Source organism: Chrysemys picta, chromosome 6 (assembly GCF_011386835.1).
Source record: "Chrysemys picta bellii isolate R12L10 chromosome 6, ASM1138683v2, whole genome shotgun sequence".
NCBI lineage: Eukaryota > Metazoa > Chordata > Testudines > Emydidae > Chrysemys > Chrysemys picta.
In genome coordinates, this window is record NC_088796.1 from 131,111,594 (window position 1) to 131,131,105 (window position 19,512).

General features: G+C 44.8%; 1 protein-coding gene across 14 annotated transcripts in view; it reads left to right on the plus strand.

Moving 5' to 3' along the window:
* Positions 1-18,760, plus strand: part of ZNF462 (zinc finger protein 462) — a 113,516-nt gene extending 94,756 nt beyond the window's left edge. For all 14 annotated transcript variants that reach the window (XR_010588740.1, XR_010588741.1, XR_010588739.1 and 11 more), the window contains 4 exons: positions 1,341-1,564; positions 4,108-4,240; positions 13,303-13,417; positions 16,296-18,760. Coding sequence is in view for 11 of the 14 variants with exons in the window: in XM_005283489.5 (XP_005283546.2) it covers positions 1,341-1,564; positions 4,108-4,240; positions 13,303-13,417; positions 16,296-16,497 (674 nt within the window). In the remaining 3 variants the exon portion in view is untranslated. The remainder of the gene's footprint in view (positions 1-1,340; positions 1,565-4,107; positions 4,241-13,302; positions 13,418-16,295) is intronic.
* The last annotated feature ends 752 nt before the right edge of the window (positions 18,761-19,512 follow it).

Sequence of the window (19,512 nt, forward strand, 5' to 3'; positions counted from 1 at the left end):
GCAAGAGACCCCACATTTCCACTTTACCAAAGAAACTGATACATTGGTCTGGATCCACCTCGTGTGGCAGAGCTCCGTTGAAATTCAGAGAGCTGCACCAGTTTACATCAGCTGAGAATCGGGCCTACTTCTTTAAAATAAGTCGTTAGTGATTCGCTATGTTAGAAACATTGAACTGCCTCTTAACCTGCAGTCCTTAAGGAATAACAGTCTTAAATTCCTGTGCCCTAGTTCAAAAGGGCAGTTAAGTAATGAAGACCTTTTGGTGACCCTATATTGAATGGGGGATTTCCCCGGTGTGCACACAATACTCAGTGGCCCATAGTGGATGAAGGAACCAAATTGCAGGATTCTAGCTCAGTGGAAATGTGGAAAACTTCTTGTCGGTCATGCTGTTACATGAGTGTGATTGTGTGTTACATACAATATAGACACCTGTCTGTGTGTGAGTAATATTAAAATTCAATAGAATAATTTTTCACTATATATTTAAACTAAAGCCTGAAATGTATATTAACACATTGGGCAGATTGGGATGAAAAACTGAATTGGTAGAATCGAGCCCATGGGTGGGAAATGAAATGGGTGTTCATCTCTAGTCTTAGTCACAGTATTTAAAAGCTAATCTGTACAGCATTTAGCACAGTGGAGTATTGGTCTGTGACTAGAGTACTACAGTAATATTTAAAGGCTCTTATAGAATCATAGAATATCAGGGTTGGAAGGGACCTCAGGAGGTCATCTAATCCAACCCCCTGCTCAAAGCAGGACCAACCCCAACTAAATCATCCCAGCCGGGGCTTTGTCAAGCCTGACCTTAAAAACCTCTAAGGAAGGAGATTCCACCACCTCCCTAGGGAACCCATTCCAGTGCTTCACCGCCCTCCTAGTGAAATAGTGTTTGCTAATATCCAACTTAAACCTCCACTTGCTATGCTCAGCTCAGCCATCAACAGAAAGACCCCATCCTGTCAACTGTGTCCTACCCAGCAACTCCCAGACTCTGCGGCCCTGAGTCCTGGCTGCACCGCTTCCTCTCTTCCTTCCCTTTCTCCCACCTAATTAGTGGTAGTTTTCAGGATGACCTCTGCATTCACCGTCTTGAAGAGGATTGACCCTACCTTTGTGGAGGGAATGTAGTTGCATTTCTTTGGTCAGTCCAGTTTAGCTCCCCCCATCTTATCCCATCCTCAAGAAAATGTTTCAAACTACTTGCTGCTAAATGGATTGTATACATACATAGCAAATCTTGTTTCTCGAGGGGAAAGAGGGGGAAGGCTGTTGATACTGACTTTTTTTTTAAAATGAAAATGCTCTTCTCATCACATTTATCTCAACAGAAGAGCGAGTTGTTCCCATTGAAGTCTGCCGATCCAAACTGTCAAAATACTTGCAGGGAGTAGTTTTCCGCTGTGATAAGTGTACCTTCACCTGCTCCAGTGATGAGAGCTTACAGCAGCACATAGAGAAGCACAATGAACTGAAACCTTACAAATGCCAACTGTGCTACTATGAGACCAAACACACGGAGGAGCTGGACACTCATCTTCGAGATGAGCATAAAGTAAGTTCTTAGCAGGATTTTCTTTGGGACTATGTACACATTGCAAGTGGTAAATTGACTTGACTTTTAGTAAAGGTAAGTGAGTCAAGATTTGGAAATGACCCCCAGGATGGAATAATTTTTTTGTGAAATTCCTATTTTCCAAAATCTTGTTTGTTTGCAGGGGTTTTTCCTGAATTTTGGGTACCCCTCCTGAGCCATTCAGATACCTGAATGTCTATGTGGAGAATTTTACCTTTTTTAATAGTTGTGAAGCAACAATTAAGGCAGTGTGATCCAGTCCCATAAAAGTTGGGAGATTTCAAAAGTTGAAATTGCTCTGGCAATAAATAACATCGACAACATTGCATGTAGTACATATTTTAATAACCGTGTAATACATTTTGGTTTACACTTAAGGAAAAGATAAATAAAAAATACATCATGTGTACATCATGCTAAGTTAAGGGTGCTTTGGCAATATTAATTTTTAGAATTACCTGACTATGGGTGTGACCCAAACCCATTGAAGTTATTAAGTATATGTCCAGTAATATCACTTGGTTTTGGATCAGACCCTATAATTCTAACTCAAGATGTTCTTCGAGGGATGATCCTCTCCAGCATTGAGGCTTTGCATTGCTTCAGCTCAGAATTTTAGGAATACATATTTTTTGTCAGAGTTTGTAGGGAGATAATCACTTAGCTGCTTACTTCCTGTTCCATGCTGGAAATTTACTCCCACTACTTTTGCTAAACAAACCAAAAATGTTATTGACAAAATGAGCACCAAAAGTATCCGCAGAATCTGTTTTGCCCTAAAAGTTATTCCACTGCATTTTAAAAACTAGCTCTGTGAGCTGAACTGCAATGTGTTTATTTTCCTTATGTCAGCTTGTTAACAATTGGCATGCTTCTCTCCTCTTCTCTTTACTGCTGCTTTAGAATCTTTCTACTCGTCTGCAATATACAATTTTTAGCTCTCCCATTTCCCCCACTGACCACAGCCCAGGTGCTGGGCCAGGATTCACTATTCCCCATGCCATTGATTGGGTGCTTCATTATGGGAAGATTTTACCCCTGTCCTGGCTCTTACCAGAGATGTATTCTTGTATCTAGTCATAGCCTAAATAACCCAGCAGTTACTTTGTTCATGCTCTCTCACACTTTTTAAAAATTAGTTATTTCAGACTATTTTGTGCACAGTACTTGTATTTAGCAGTGCTCCTTAGTTGTAGGTAAAAAGAACGAGGAGTACTTGTGGCACCTTAGAGACTAACAAATGTATTTGGGCATAAGCTTTCGTGGGCTAAAACCCACTTCATCGGATGCATGGAGTGGAAAATACAGTAGGGTAGATAGATAGATAGATATACACAGAGAACATGAAAAAATGGGTGTTGCCATACCAACTCTAACGAGACTAATCAATTAAGGTGGGCTATTATCAGCAGGAGAAAAAAAAACTTTTGTTTGTTAGTTGTAGGTGCTGCTGTCATGCTATTGTGTTTATTGTCATTTCTCTGTGGGAAAGCACTTCACTTTGTAAAAGTTTCTCAGATGTAAAGTGACTTGCGCTTTAAATTCATTCCAATTCCCCTCCCAGAAAAGAGTCGTGTCAAGCTGTTACTTCATCCAAGGTGCTGCAGGAAATGTTGTCAGTACTGGATCAGAGCCTTGGCATAATGCTGGTGCTACTGGAGGTGCTGTCGTTTCAGATCAATCTGAATCCAAAGTCATGACCACTAGTGGTCATTAAAAATCCCAGGGCGCTGTTCACATAAAAGGTATTAACCCCAGCGTCCTGGTCGTGTTTCATCTTGGGTAATTGTATCTGCGCCTCTGTTGTAAATCTTTGTCCACCGTTTCAGTTGGATACACGAGTTCTTCACTTTCCATCCTGAGCTGTTATGTACTATTGCTGTAAGCTGTTAAATAGCTGGCGCATTTCACGTAAGGGTTAGCTGAATTTGACTGCTGGGTGAAGTGTTCCCTTTATGGTTTGTAAATCAGTTTGTGAAGCACTTAGCAACCCTTTGTAATTAAAATTAATCTGTTATTAATGAGTGAAAATGTACTCACTCGGACAGCAGACATGTATAGTTAAAGGACCCATCTCTCCATGCATTAAACTGAATGAATCATTCACAAAGGATTCTGCTGCACTAGCATGGGGCTATATTAATATGATACCACATCAGATTAGTAATCCCCTGCAATGATGATGACTATAGAATGCTTGGGGGTTAATAGTGATACCTGTATTATTATTATTATTATTAAAGTTTAAAACCTGCACATAGGGGAAAAACAAGGAAGGTTCCTCAGCTGACAAGAGGGTTGCAAGGTGAAGCATGGAGAAATGCTTTATAAAAAAACATAAGTGAAACAATTAGAGGAGTGTCTAATTGTGTTTCAAGGGAATGGGTATTAACTTGACAGAGTGTTGGTAAAAATGGCCTCTGGCAAATTTTACTCATCAGACATTACTCTGCAAATAGAGGTGTTGTATTTTTTTTTAATAGACATGAATATTAATTAATGTTTATATTGTTTCTTTTAAGGTGAGTCGTAATTTTGAGCTGGTTGGGCGGGTTAACTTGGATCAGCTGGAACAAATGAAAGGGAAAACTGAGAGCTCCAGCAGTGATGAGGAGGAAAAGGAAGAGGAGATGAGCCCCAAGACCGAAGAGAGAGGTCAGTATTGCTTCCTTTTCTCCCAGGCTGGGCATAGGAATGTCTCTGACAGCCCCATAGAACAAGATGAGCCATTGACTCAACAACAGATTTTTCAGAAACCATGGACAGGATGCATGTCGAGAAAAAGCAGATCACATCTAGGCAACTGCGGTCTTTTGTACATGTCAGTAAATTGTTCTGTAGCATGGTAGTCCAGAGGGCTATCAAATTTGTATGTCGGTAACCCATATGCAACCTTGAAGAAGTGAGGTTCTTACCAACGAAAGCTTATGCTCCCAGTACTTCTGTTAGTCTCAAAGGTGCCACAGGACCCTCTGATGTTAATCCAGTGTGATTGTGATATCAAAGTTAGTGGAGAAATTTATTTTTGGGCCATCATGGTTCTGTTGTCTTGCTCTTCTTTAGCTTTTTGTCCTCCCCCTCCTTTATGCGTGACTCTCCTTTTTAGAAAAAAGAACAGGAGTACTTGTGGCACCTTAGAAACTAACAAATTTATTAGAGCATAAGCTTTCGTGGGCTACAGCCCACTTCTTCGGATGCATATAGAATGGAACATATATTGAGGAGATATATATATATATATATACACACACATACAGAGAGCATGAACAGGTGGGAGTTGTCTTACCAACTCTGAGAGGCCAATTAAGTAAGAGAAAAAAAACTTTTGAAGTGATAATCAAGCTAGCCCAATACAGACAGTTTGATAAGAAGTGTGAGAATACTTACAAGGGGAGATAGATTCAATGTTTGTAATGGCTCAGCCATTCCCAGTCCTTATTCAATCCTAAATTGATTGTATCTAGTTTGCATATCCATTCCAGCTCAGCAGTCTCTCGTTGGAGTCTGTTTTTCTGTTGTAAGATAGCCACCCGCAGGTCTGTCATTGAATGACCAGACAGGTTATAGTGTTCTCCCACTGGTTTTTGAGTATTATGATTCCTGATGTCAGATTTGTGTCCATTAATTCTTTTGCATAGAGACTGTCCGGTTTGGCCAATGTACATGGCAGAGGGGCATTGCTGGCACATGATGGCATATATCACATTGGTAGATGTGCAGGTGAACGAGCCCCTGATGGTATGGCTGATGTGATTAGGTCCTATGATGATGTCACTTGAATAGATATGTGGACAGAGTTGGCATCAGGCTTTGTTACAAGGATAGGTTCCTGAGTCAGTGTTTTTGTTCAGTGATGTGTGGTTGCTGGTGAGTATTTGCTTTAGGTTGGGGAGTTGTCTGTAAGCGAGGACAGGTCTGTCTCCCAAGATCTGTGAGAGTGAGGGATCATCTTTCAGGATCGGTTGTAGATCTTTGATGATGCGCTGGAGAGGTTTTAGTTGGGGGCTGAAGGTGACAGCTAGTGGTGTTCTGTTATTTTCTTTGTTGGGCCTGTCTTGTAGGAGGTGACTTCTGGGTACTCATCTGGCTCTGTCAATCTGTTTTTTCACTTCAGCAGGTGGGTATTGTAGTTTTAAGAATGCTTGATAGAGATCTTGTAGGTGCTTGTCTCTGTCTGAGGGATTGGAGCAAATGCGGTTATATCTTAGAGCTTGGCTGTAGACAATGGGTCGTGTGGTGTGTTCTGGTTGGAAGCTGGAGGCATGTAGGTAAGTGTAGCGGTCAGTAGGTTTCTGGTATAGGGTGATATTTATGTGACCATCGCTTATTAGCACAGTAGTGTCCAGGAAATGGACCGCTTGTGTGGATTGATCTAGGCTGAGGTTGATGGTGGGATGGAAATTATTGAAATCATGGTGGAATTCCTCAAGGTCTTCTTTTCCATGGGTCCAGATGATGAAGATGTCATCAATGTAGTGCAAGTAGAGTAGGGGCGTTAGGGCATGAGAGCTAAGGAAGCGTTGTTCTAAGTCAGCCATAAAAATTTTGGCATACTGTGGGACCATGCGGGTACCCATAGCAGTGCCGCTGACTTGAAGGTATATATTGTCCCCAAATGTGAAATAGTTGTGGGTGAGGACAAAGTCACAAAGTTCAGCCACCAGGTTAGCTGTGACATTATCGGGGATACTGTTCCTGATAGCTTGTAGTCCATCTTTGTGTGGAATACTGGTGTAGAGGGCTTCTACATCCATAGTGGCCAGAATGGTGTTTTCTGGAAGATCACCGGTGGATTGTAGTTTCCTCAGGAAGTCAGTGGTGTCTAGCTGGGATAGATAGCTGGGAGTGCTGGTAGCATAGGGCCTGAGGAGAGAGTCCACATAACCAGACAAGCCTGATGTTAGGGTGCCAATGCCTGAGATGATGGGGCGTCCAGGATTTCCAGGTTTATGGATCTTGGGTAGCAAATAGAATACCCCTGGTCGGGGTTCTAGGCATGTGTCTGTACAGATTTGTTCCTGTGCTTTGTCAGGGAGTTTTTTTAGCAGATGGTGTAGTTTCTTTAGGTAATCCTCAGTGGGATCAGAGGATAATGGCCTGTAGAATGTGGTGTTAGAGAGCTGTCTAGCAGCCTCTTGGTCATATTCCAATTTATTCATGATGACGACAGCACCTCCTTTGTCAGCCTTTTTGATTTATGATGTCAGAGTTGTTTCTGAGGCTGTAGATGGCGTTGTGTTCAGCATGGCTGAGGTTATGGGGCAAGTGATGTTGCTTTTCCACAATTTCAGCCTTTGCACGTTAGCGGAAGCAATCTATGTAGAAGTCCAGTCTGTTTTTTCGACCGTCCGGAGGAACCCTTTTTAGATTCAGGCTGGCTGGCAGCTTTGAAGCAAGAATAACAAAGTGCTCCATTTTGGAAGCACATTACCTATTAAGACCCCAGTTCAGCCACATACTTAAGGATGCGTCTAACCTTTAGGATGGGAGTACTCCCATTGGTTGCAATCAGACAATTCACTTGCTTAAAGCTGGGCACTTGGTTAAGTGCGTGGCTGAATCAGAGCCCGAATCAGCTATCAATTTCAGATTACAAGGGCTGTACAGTTAGAGCTAGGCAACCTGAAACTGAAATTTTTCACATTTTCTGCCAGTGAAATTGACAAAACCTTTCCCAAAAGAGGTGTGTAGTGGGTTTGGGCCGAGGTTCGGCCTTCAGCGGGGCTGTGGGGTGTCCCACCGCCTCGCTCTGGTCCGGCGGCAGTCTGGGACAACAGGCACACAGTTAGGGGCTCAGGCCCATAAGCAGGGGCTGAGTCAAGAGGTCCGAAACCCAGTCCCTTAAGCAAGGGCCGAGGCAAAGTCTATAGCAGCCCAGGCCCCAAGTCAGGGCGGGCAGCAAGCAAACAGTCTGTCAGAGGCCCAGGCCCTTAAGCAGAGTCTGGGTCAGTTTGTGATAGCCCAGGCCCTAGGTCAGGGCGGGGCAGCAAACAAATAGTCAATCTGGTACCCAGCCTCTCTAGGCCAGGGGAAACAGGGGGAGTCTGCCACCCAAGGAGTGGGTGGCAGGGGGGATGCAGGCCCTCCCACTCCACTGCGTCCCAGCCCGGGGCCCTAGCAGCGGTGGAAACTCGCTGCTGTCAGTGGGGATCCTGGCACACACTGACATCGGCTCTGGCAGTGCTGCAGCCAGACTGGGGTCGGCTGCCCCCGGGCTACTTCCACACTCCCCCTCGGGTAGTACCTGGGCCGTCTTAGTGTCCTCGGTGCTCTCCACCAGCACTGGCTCCTCTGGGTAGGTAGCGGAGGGTCAGGATCGGCTCTTCCTCGGGGTAGCTGGCACGGGGCAGGCTTGTCCAGTCCCCCTCGGGGTACCTGGCACGGGGCAGGCTTGGCCAGTCCTCCTCGGGGTACCGGGCGAGAGGTAGGCTCAACCGGCCCGGTGAGTCAGCAGGCCGGTCGCGGCCTGCGGCTGTTTCCCAAGCGGGAGCTCGGCCACGGACGTCTGCTCTCTCCGCCGGCCTGGGCTCCACTGAGCTCTGCAGGCGGGCTTTTATACTTCCGGGTCGGGGCCGTGACCTCGGAAGGGCAGGCGCTGGACCTGGTGGCTCTGCCCACGTTGGGATTAGGGGAGGTTCGGCTCTCAGCGGGGCTGTGGGGTGTCCCACCGCCACCCCCCTACAGGGTGCCAAGGCTGTACACCCTCAGCCTCTTCTCTCTCTGCCCCAGCTCTGGGGCTGGAGTGGCTGAGTACCCCAACTCTGCTTCTCTAGCTCCCAGAGCTGGAGGAGAAGACAAATGTCCTAGCTCTCCGCCTCTTGGGCAAGCAAGTTAGAAGGCTCTTATCAGTTCCACAAATGAAATTCGCAAGAGCCTTCTTGGCAGGCAGGCAGAAAATTCCATATTCATTCTCCCAAAACGGAATTGTTCTCAACCCTTCCTCTGAAAATTCTCACTGTTTTGATGCTTCGTCCTGGTTCGGGAAAACTTTTTTTTTAAAATGAGAAATTTTCTTGGGAAGTGATTTTTCCATTTTCTGGCCAGCTCTTCTGTGCAGTCCTGGTCTGTTTTACTCAGTAGCACACTCTGTTCATAAAGCGCTTATCAGAAGGAGAATGGCATTATTCTTTTCTGCAGCTGCTGATCCTGGTAATTTAACCAACATTAGTAGGGGAGGGAATACGAAAGAGAAATCTTCTATCCATAATACTGGGCTTTTTCCTTTAATATTTCTAAGTCGATTTAGTGCTTATGTAATTTGCCAGACCAATAGCCCCAGGAACTGAAGTACTCTGTGTATTCTCAGAACCCACCCTATATTGCGTATTTCTATCAACCAGACATAATATGGCAGCCACCGCTAGCCAGGGTTCATTTTGAACTCAAAGGTGAATGCCATTACCAGTTCCCTGTGCCGTCCAGTTCCCACGTCCCATCATGCTGCTGACTGGCAGGTTACCAATTTCTCTACACATCCAACTAAAGGAATACTGTAAACTTTTTTTTGTGAACTTAAAAAGAATTCAAAATTGCGTTCAAAAGGGATTTCAGAAGGGAAAATACCCACCTCCTTGAAGTTTTTTAAACGTCTTGCTGTTGTCTCACAGGCAGCGTATAGAACAGAATGTGGGTTTAGGTTATGTCTTTCATTCCACTGAAATCTCAACATGTTAGCTATTTTAGTGTCATGGCACAATCAGTAGTTAGGACATTGCTTCTTAACAGTTTCTTGTGCTCAGCGAGAACTCATCCAAAGCTTTTTTTTTTTTTTTTTTTTTTTTTAATGAGGGCAGAGCCATCCCTAGGGGACAGTGAATCAGGGCGACTGCTCCGGGCCCCGTGCTTTGGGGGGGCCCCACATGGGCGGTGGGTGAACTGCTGGCCGGGGGAGACTATCCCCAGCCCCGCCCCTTCCACCCGATGGAGAGCGTGTGGTGCTGCTGCAGCCTCCCCAGCCCCGGGAAGGCAGTCGGCGTGGCCCAGCCCCTTCAAGGCCAGTGGCGATGCCGAAGTGGGGCCCTGGGGGGGGGGCGGAGTGTGGGCAGGGCCAGGCCGGCTGTTTGTGGGGGCACGGCCTCCCCTACCTACTCCCAGCGCGGTCGGTCCCAGAAGTGACATCACTTCAGGCCTGGACCCCGCACCCCCCTAGGGATGGCCCTGAATGAGGGGGAGGAGTGTTGGATAAGAAACTACATAGCTCTTATCTAAAAAATGTTCTGTGAGATCTTTGTTGATGGCCCTAGAGAAATTAAAAAATCAGCAGAAGGGATGTCTTTTCCACAAATACTCAGAAATATGGCATCTGTAAAGGTAAAAGTGTAAGTTAGTGTCAATATAATTAGTCCTGTCAGTTCAACCGTGGGTTTCAGCTGCAGGGCTGAAAGTATCTGCCTATACTGCTATAGCTAGAGGACATATCCCCTAACTTGCAGCTGCAGCAGACCTATTAACTTCTTACGTAGACCAACACAGTAAAACATTTATTTTAACTTGTTTTCAGGATACTTAAATCTCTGGATGCTTTTTGTTATGCAAATACAAGATTAGAACTTTCTGGATTGGGGTTTTAATCATCAGGGACAGTAGAAATATCTACATTTCCCAAAGACACTGGTTATAACATGGAGAGTATTTCACCATTTCATATGTATCTTTTTTCACTTGCAGCTGGGTCTCTGCATCTGTGAGTGGCTAAAAATAATCCATGTTTGATCAAACAATGGGTCCATAAATCATACTTTTTTGAGGATTTTATTTACCTGCCATTCTTCGCTGATTCCTCTTTAGGAAATGACCTCTCTTCTCTCCCTTTTAGCTAGTATCAGCTGCAGTAGTATCCATTTAATATCTGACATGGTACATACATCGTCTGTGAGAGGCACTGTGGGTAAAATTTTCAAAAGTGCCTTTGTCCAATTTTCAAAATAACATTAGGCACTTTAAAAGTCCAAGTTCCATTGACTTTCAATGAGACTTAGTCTCCTATGTCCCTAGGCATTTTTGAAAATTTTACTCTACATCTTGTGCCAGGGACTGGACTTTGCATAAGAGGCCTCTTTCACCTGTAAGTACCATGAATGAAATTTTGCCCAGCTCCCACACAGAGAGAAGTTAGCAAAAACCATAAGTGCTCTTGCTGGAAGTTTGTAGTATAACACTATTTTTATTTCTTAGAATTTAGAACAGTTACACACAAGAACCCAAAAACACACAGAGAGAGAAAGCAGGCTGCTCCCTAAAACAAAGAGGCACAACTCTCCCCATCTTACGGTAGCCTCGCTGTCTGTAGACTGACTGCTGTTAGGCCCAAATCTCATGCTTCCCTATAAAGCCCCCATAGCCTGCAAGCAGGACCAGGAAAATCTCCTAAAATTTGAAGTGACCGCCTGTAATTTTACCCCAGTTTTCAATACACCACCGCCCCACTCAGGTCAGTGACTCGCCATGAGCTAGGTTGTGACTTGGCCTACAAGTCAGCACAGGGGAGTAAGAATCCCTGTCACATCCTTATGTGGGCTACTGGAACCACAGGATCCACGCATGCAGGAGTAAGCAAAGCTGTGCAACCACATATTGCTCCCTGGAGAAGATGGGTGAAGGGTGGCAAAGAATGGATGGAACCCGGGTACAACATCTCAGCACAGATAAGCTGTTGTGTGCGGGGCTGGGGGAAAGGAATAACTTGGTGTAGGACAGTAGAGAATTAACCCCTCCCCCCAGGAGCAACAGGGGGGAAGGGAGGGCTGATGTTCCTTTCCTGGGATGCTTCTGGGATAGAGCAGCGACGTGCCACCCCTTGCTAGAAGTAGTGTCCTAGACGCACAGTCTGCCCCTGTGAACTTCTATCCTTTAATCTTAGAACTCAGATGGTGAAATGATTCATGCAGAGGCAAACAAGCAATGTATGCCCACAAAATAACACGCCGTCAAAGGCAGTCAGGTGTCGTGTGTGTGCAAAATATCCTTTTTCCCTTGGAACCGTGGCATATACCCAGCTTGGTAGATCTGAGATGACCTTACTGCTTTGATTTGTAATTCAGGGAGCCATCCACATTCATAGACCTTAAAACCAAAGTGACAAGGAAGTCATGGGGAGTGGGAGAGGAGAACATGATCTGTTCCGAAAGGGTGGAGGAGTTCCTAAGCTAATGCTCATTAATGTTAATGGGAATTACAAGTCTAAATCCCCTTCACGCAGTTGAACAAAATGCATTTGTCTGCACCTCCTCTGCACAGACCCAGAATAAATTTCCCATTGGCTACTGTACTCTAGGTGCATTCTTGCCTCCAAAACTTCTTACCCTCAGTAGGGTGGTAGACTAATCCTGGTGCAGAGATGAGGTTTTATAGTGGTGCTTATAAATTTGCACCACACACACAAGTGTGTATGACCAAGCTTAGGGGCCAGAGCCTCAACTGGTGTAAACTGGCCTAGTGCCATTGACTCCATGCTGATTCACATCAGCTGAGGATCTGGCCCCATGGAGCTTAGTCATATAATGAAGTGCTGCATCCTATGAAATCTGAAGCCAGTTCTCCTTCCAGGGGAAAAGGATAAAAGCTGCGTAAAGGAACATTCCCTCTACAATTTAAACAACTGATGAAGGTTACAAACTCATCGCAACGCACATCCGTACCAAACACGCACACAGAGAATGGGAGTGAGTGTGTGGGTAATTTTGAGTCATAGCTTGAACTTGAATGGACTAAATTTTAAAGTGAAGAAACCAGACGAGCAGAGATCAAAATGGAACGAAGCAAAATCCCTTTTCTTTCATTATGTAGTTGAGGAGGAGTCAGAAAGGCATTCTGTTGATTTCTTGCTCAAGATAATCCCTGCTAAGGAATTAATGCTCTGAACAGATGGTGCTGTCTCATTTCCAGTGAAAAGAATCAACCGAGATAGTCCGTGCAATTCTTTTTAATGACTTGTGTGGCGATCTTCTTAATTTGTGAGTGAAGGTTTCAGCTTTTGTTAAAGCTGGCGCCATTCATGAAGGGCTGAGTGTCCGCAGCCTCCCCTGACTTCAGCTGAAGTTATAGGTGCTCTGCACTTCTGCAGATCAGGGCAGTGGCATTTTGTGCAAAAGATTAGGGTGGGAGGAAACACCTATCCAATTAACAGGGTTCAGTGGTAGCCGTGTTAGTCTGTATCAGCAAAAACAACAAGGAGTTCTTGTGGCGCCTTAGAGAATAACAAATTTATTTGGGCATAAGCTCTCGTGGGCTAGAATGGTATCAGGTACTGCTTTACACGTGAGATATTATATACATGGGCATGAGGGACTTGTATATGGGGATCAGATGCCTACTATAATGAGACTGCATAGCCCAAAATTTGCTTTGTGACTGAAAAATGTATTTAGACTTGTATTTATTTGCTTTCTTACAAGCTGTTCTACATTAAGCTTCCCTCATAAAATTGATTTTGAACTCTGAGGGAGGTATGCGTGTTCTCTAGCCACTGAAATGTGGAGAAAGGGGATGTACCTGTGGGTGGCAAACTTCATCACATGTTTTGAAGATGAGGAGCAGGAATCTTGAGCTGCAAAGTGCGTGGTGAGAGTTTGAGCCAGTTTTTTTTAAAGGATTCCCCTCCACTCACACACACCCTTTCAGAAGGATAGCGGAGGAGGCCACGCTAGCTTATCGCAATTGTCCCTTCTGGCCATAACATGGATGAATCTGTGAATGACATTTCTTTTACTCTTTCCCAGATTCCATGATGTTCTCTGACAGTGGCGCTCCTGAGAAGCGTTTTCCATGTGAGTTTTGTGGGAGGTCATTTACAGAGGGCTCTGAGTGGGAACGGCACGTACTGAGACATGGCATGTAAGTTTGTTTACAGACTACTTTTCATCACAGCTGAAGGCAACAGTAGATTTTTGTTTCTCCCCACCCCAAGCCTAGTAAAGGCAAACACAGGGAGGTGAACAAATAATTCTGGCAAGTCACCATAGGAGTCATTGTATGAAATTCTCTGGTCTGTGATATAAAGGAGGTCAAACTAGACAATCATAATGGTCCCTTCTGGGCTTAACCTGTATGTATCTAGTGAACCCATAATTCCAAGGTGGCTATGGTACTCAGAATGGGTCAGAACCAAAACCTCAGTCCAACTCTCTCTATTGCCCCATTATTGCGGGGTTGGGGTGGCTGGATTCAAACTCCAGATGTGAGTGTGTTCCCTTGCGACTCCAGGCCTGGATCAGATTCCAGGCTGGAAGGAACCTCTCTTTGCGATATGGCCCAAGATGGCAGAAGTCTCACAAGCACAGCGCATCTTCAGAAACTTCCACCAAATTTGGTTCAGAATTTTGTGTGAACAGCTCCAGGAATACAGTGCCATCTAATCCAAACTTGAATCCTGGAACCAGATTGGCCTTTAACCTGACCTCAGAATCCAATCCTGATCTGAACACCACTTCATTGACCTAATGAAGTTGGATACTACTGTTGCCATTTTCAAGCTCATAGGCCAGCATTGAAGATGCCTACAAATCATTGTGCACTTTCCGCATGGGCTCCACTCTTTTGGTTTCCCTTTCTATTCTTTGTCTTAGAACACTGATATTAAACTAGGGTTACCATATTCAAACATTTAAAAAAGAGGACACTCCATGGGGCCCCGGCCCTGCCCCAACTCCGCCCCTGGTCCCGCCCTAACCCCGCCCCTTCTCCAACTCCTTCCCCAAAGTCCCTGCCCCAACTCTGCCCCCTCCTCTGAGTACCCCGCATTCCCCCTCCTCCCTCCCACTCTGATCTTGGTTGGGGATTGCTAAGTGCTTCCCTGCTCCCCACTCGCCCTGCAGTCCCTGCACCCCCCCACCTGCCCTGCACCCTCTGCCCCTGCAGCCTCTATGCCCCTGCTTGCCCTGCTCCTCCTCGCCCTGCAGCCTCTGTGCCTCCTGCTCCCCATTCACCCTGCATCCTCTGTACCCCCCGACCCCTGCAGCCTCTGTGCCCCCTGCCTGCCCTGCTCCTGCAGCCTCTATGCCCCTGCCTGCCCTGCTCCTCCTCGCCCTGCAGCCTCTGCTCCCCCACTCACCCGGCAGAGGGAGAGCTGCGGGCTCCACGTGGACTCAAACACTGTTCTGTGCTGCTCTGCAGGGGAGGGGGAGGGACTCTGGCTGCTAGAGGCCCCAGTGGCTGCGAGCAGCTTTCAATCAGACCCCGCCATCCAATCAGCCGAGCCGCACTCTGCATGAGGGGAAAGGGGAAATCCCGGACATTTCTACTTGATTAGAAATCCCCCCCGGACGGCCATTTAACGCTGAAAAAGCCGGACATGTCCGGGGAAAGCCGGACGGATGGTAACCCTAATTAAACTTACGGTAAATTATGTGCACAAAAGCTTTGAAATCTTCAGGCAGAGGACATCTTTCTAAAAGTCCTACTCTGAGGTTAATAGCAAATGATTTTAAATTGTGCACTCATTCATAGCAGTCCACACTGTTGCACGTGGATGGTGCAGTCAGCTGTGGGGTTTGGTACACTCGTTTGTCTTTGAGAATATTTTTGTCTGAAATCTCTTAAATGCTCCTTATGCACTCCGAAATGGAGGGTTCTTGCAACATTGCTGTCACTTGGAAGACATGTTAATGTAGTTTTTGTATATCGCTAGACTGACAATCTTTTGGGTAGGGTTACCATATTTTAGGGTCCCCAAAAGAGGTCGCTGCTGGGGGGGAGCTGTAGAGGGGGGACAGTTGGGAGTGCTGGAAGGGGCATTTGGGGGGTACTGAGGCTGTGTGTGTGTACCAGGGGGTGCTAGAAGGGATACCTAGGGTGGGTGTACTAGTAGGGTATTTGGGGGGTGTTTGCAGGGATACTCACAGGAGGTGAGAGGCAGTGTCGCTCCCTGTCAGGGGGGCTGGTGCAAACCCAGGATGCAGTGACAGCCATCAGTCAGCGCCTCCTTGTAGGACCCCTTGCCGCAGGGCTGAGGGCCCGGGGTGGGTGGGATCCAGAAGCTGTGACTGCAGGGAAATGGACCAATTGGGGCTCTTTCTGAGCTGCAATGACTGCTTTGCCAAAATCCCGGACATTGCCTGTTGTTTGAAAACTCTGCCTAGACGTATGATAACCCTGCTTTTGGGGATAACAAACACCTCAGTTTTCTTACCCTGTATCACGTCTATTTAGATAGTCTCTGCCCTAAAGTGCTTACACTGTGTTTGACAGCACCTATCGCAGTGGGGCTTTACAATCGTAATGATGAGTGTACCGAGTTTAAAGATTGCAGCTCATAAGGCACTTCACTGGTTGAAAAGCCATTAGCCTTTTTAGATTGTTCACTCTTCAGGGAAGGACTGTCTTCACACTCCCAGACCTAGCACACTTTGGGACCAATTCTAATACAAATGATGAGTACAAGGGAAAAGGGGAAGGGGGATGACCTTTCAGTGACCTCTAATGAAAAGGTCAAACATCAAATTTGGGATTGTTCCTGGCCCTTATGTTCAGCAGCCCATAATGAATAAGTACCAAATGTCAAACTCTGTGAATACACAGAAATTAGTGTTTCATTCTGTCACTTGTCCTGTTGCAAGCATATGTATCATATTAGATGTTGGAGGTTTGACTAGTTGTATTCTCTCTGAATGTCGTTAGAGGAGAAGCGAGTTGTTTTTCCCTGCTGCAGTAAGTAAAGGAGGGCTTTGTGGGTCTCACTGTAAAGTTCTCCACTTTCTGTTGCTCGAATTTCCAGGGCCTTGAATGAAAGTAAGCGAGGGATCAGTGAGGATGACCAGCCGAAGGAGAACACAGAGGAAGACGTTAAGGTACCCTCAGCAGAAGAAAAGGAAAGCAGTGAGGAAATGGTGGACTTTTCCCACAAGAATGAAACTGCAGTCCTTGGTGTGGCTGCCGATAAATCTCTCCAAGAGAACACAGAGGCCAAAAACGAATAAGCATTTGGTGTGATTTTTAATTAACCTACTTGAACAGTGATGAAAGGGGTGGGGGGTGGGCTGAAGGAAGAAACAAAGCTGCTTTTAGGACTGAATGATCTATTTTCAAAGCACTGGTACCTGTGTGAGTGTGTGTATATTAAAGTTATTTAAATGATGGAATAAGTGGCTCCATTACATCACTGCATCTTTTCTTCTGGATTTTGACAATGGGAAGTTACATTCATCTTGGACTAACGAAGCAACTTCCCGGGTTCCTACATTACACAATGTGCTTTGCAATGGAGACTTGGATTGTTTGAGAACGGAAGCGTCGTGAGCGTGGAAGAAGGGGGGACAACTTTTTGACGCACAAATTTCAGTGCGTTTTTCTAGTTTTAATACATTACACTTTTCCAGACAGAATGCAACTGCTTTAGAAAAGAAAAGAAAGGATTAAAAAAAAAACTGCTTTGCATAAAACAGTCACCTGTTTCTTAGTACCTCAAAATTAACCAAGGGAAATCTCTGCATTTGTCAGTACTACCTGTTGTCGTTGTGGTTAAATGTAGAGACTGCTGGCTGAGATGGTGAATGGAGGAAGAAAAAAAAAGAAGTTTTAAAGAAAGGAAAACAAATTGTGCTTAAAATCCCAGTGTGGGTTTTATTTCTTAAAATACTGTGATTTTTTAATTATTTTAGTAAAAAAAAAATACAAAAAAAAAAGAGAGAGAGACTTTAATTCCTAGATAACTGTTTGTGAATTGTCATCCTTTATTCCAGGTAAGCTGTTTGTTAGTATTCAACTATAATTTTAGGGTTTGATAGATTCATGTGACTGATTGTGCGGTTTTGTTTGCCACATGTTTGTTTTCTATCTGCCTGAGGTGTTACAAATACAGCACAATTAAGTTTCTCATGTAAAATTATTTCTTTTTCAGTGGGGGGGGGGGGGAAGGAGACTTGTTCTTGCGAACAAATTTTTTTTTAAAACATATGGAAATAACAAAGAAGTTTAACTTTTTTTAAAAATTTAAACTAAAGAACCAAACTTACGGCACAGCTATGCAGCTTGCGGACCAGCCACTTAGGTCCTCATAACCATTCTGTTGCTTGTCAAATTAACATTGATCAGTCTCACGCCAGTAACTTTTCGTTAAGATTGGCTGCCTTTTTGTATGTGGTGTGTGGTTTTTTGTTTTTGTGCGGTGGGGAGGTGGGAGGGGGTCTCCTGATAACACAGGTTTTTGCAAGGGGAGGTGAAATAGTTACATACTACATGGAGCTTGAATCTAACTCGAGTCAAGATGGGAGTTGCTATTTTTCCCTCCTCCTTAGCATGAGGGGAGCAGCATAGAATAAATAGGAATCTACACCCATGGGGAAGGATCCTGTACTCTTTTTTTTATTTTTTTTCCCCTTTGGTGAAACACCCACTGAAGTCTATGGGAGTTTAGCCTGAGTAAGGAGTGCAGAATCCAGGCCCATGGTATGTTCTGACCGTGAACAAAAAAAGAGTTTCTTTCCAAAAAGTAGAAAGTACTTGACTGAAACCTAGTTTTAGAAATGCATGTGTCTCTTTGTTTGTTTTTTTGTTTGGGGGGATGTATTGGGAGGGAGGGAGAAAGACAGGAAGCTGGTTAGAAGACGGCATCCCACAGAGCTTCACATAAAATTGATGGCAAAAATGTTGCATTTGTGGAATAAGTGCTACTTGAAAAGCATGGTGGTTTTGCTTTTAAGGGTTCATCTTTTGGGGGGTTTCTTTGGAGGTGGGAGGGAGCATCGTGTGGAAAACACAGCAGAGGGACAAGTATAAATACACATTTTGTGTCTGTATTTGTTTTTTTAATTGGCCTCATTTCAAATGTATTTAAACAGTTCCATACCTGGATTGGGTGTTTGTAATGGTTACCAAAAACGAAAAAGAAAAAAAAAATGAAATAAATGATTGTGACATGCTTTTATCACTACTTTATTTTTCAAATAACATGTAAATATTGTAATCCATTGGATTTTGTTTTGCTAACCTGTTAATAAAAATATGGGACCATTATCCTTTTAACAAGCCTAGAATGTCATATATTTCTTTTTTCTCTCCTCCCCCTCCTCCCCCCAATGTATACCTGATATATTGTGGACACCACATTTTAGATGCATTATTATGAATTCTGTTAACTGTAATGATGACATAGAATTGAAAATAACATTTTTTTTCATTGTTTAATTTATACAGAGGACTTTTTCAAAGTTTGACAGAAGGAAATAAATAGCAAAATGCTAACCCATTGCCTCCAGCACTCAGTATTTCCTGATTTTAAATTACCGCTTACTGATGGGGGAGGCGGAGGATTGTTGCACTGATGGGTTTGGGTGGTTTTTTTTTTTTTTTTTTTTAAAGGCAATGAAAATGAATAAAGACTTTTTAAAAATGTGTGTGTGTGTGTATATAGTTCTATCATAAGTACTTTTAATGGCCCCCATTACTGTAGTATTTGTCCCTTTCAACATTCTGGGGGGGAGGGATAGCTCAGTGGTTTGGCATTGGCCTGCTAAACCCAGCATTGTGAGTTCAATCCTTGAGGGGGCCATTTAGAGATCTGGGGCAAAAATCTGTTTGGGGATTGGTCCTGCTTTGAGCAGGGGGTTGGACTAGATGATCTTCTGAGGTCCCTTCCAACCCTGATATTTTATGATCTGAGGATCTCTTTGATGCTTAATTGATTTTGCACTTTACCTTGGGCAAAGATGTTTTCAGCCAACTGTGGCTGGCGTTTTTACTCTTGTCTTGCTTCTGAGGGTACGTCTTCACTTACCGGAGGGTCTGGCAGTAAGCAATCGATGTTCTGGGATCAATCCCGGAAGTGCTCGCCGTCGACGCCGGTACTCCAGCTTGCCGAGAGGAGTACACGGCATCGACGGGGGAGCCTTCCTGCCGCTTCTGGACCCGCGGTAAGTTCGGACTAAGGTACTTCGAACGTAGCTGAATTTGCGTACCTTAGTCCGAAGTGGGGGCTTAGTGGGGACCAGGCCTTA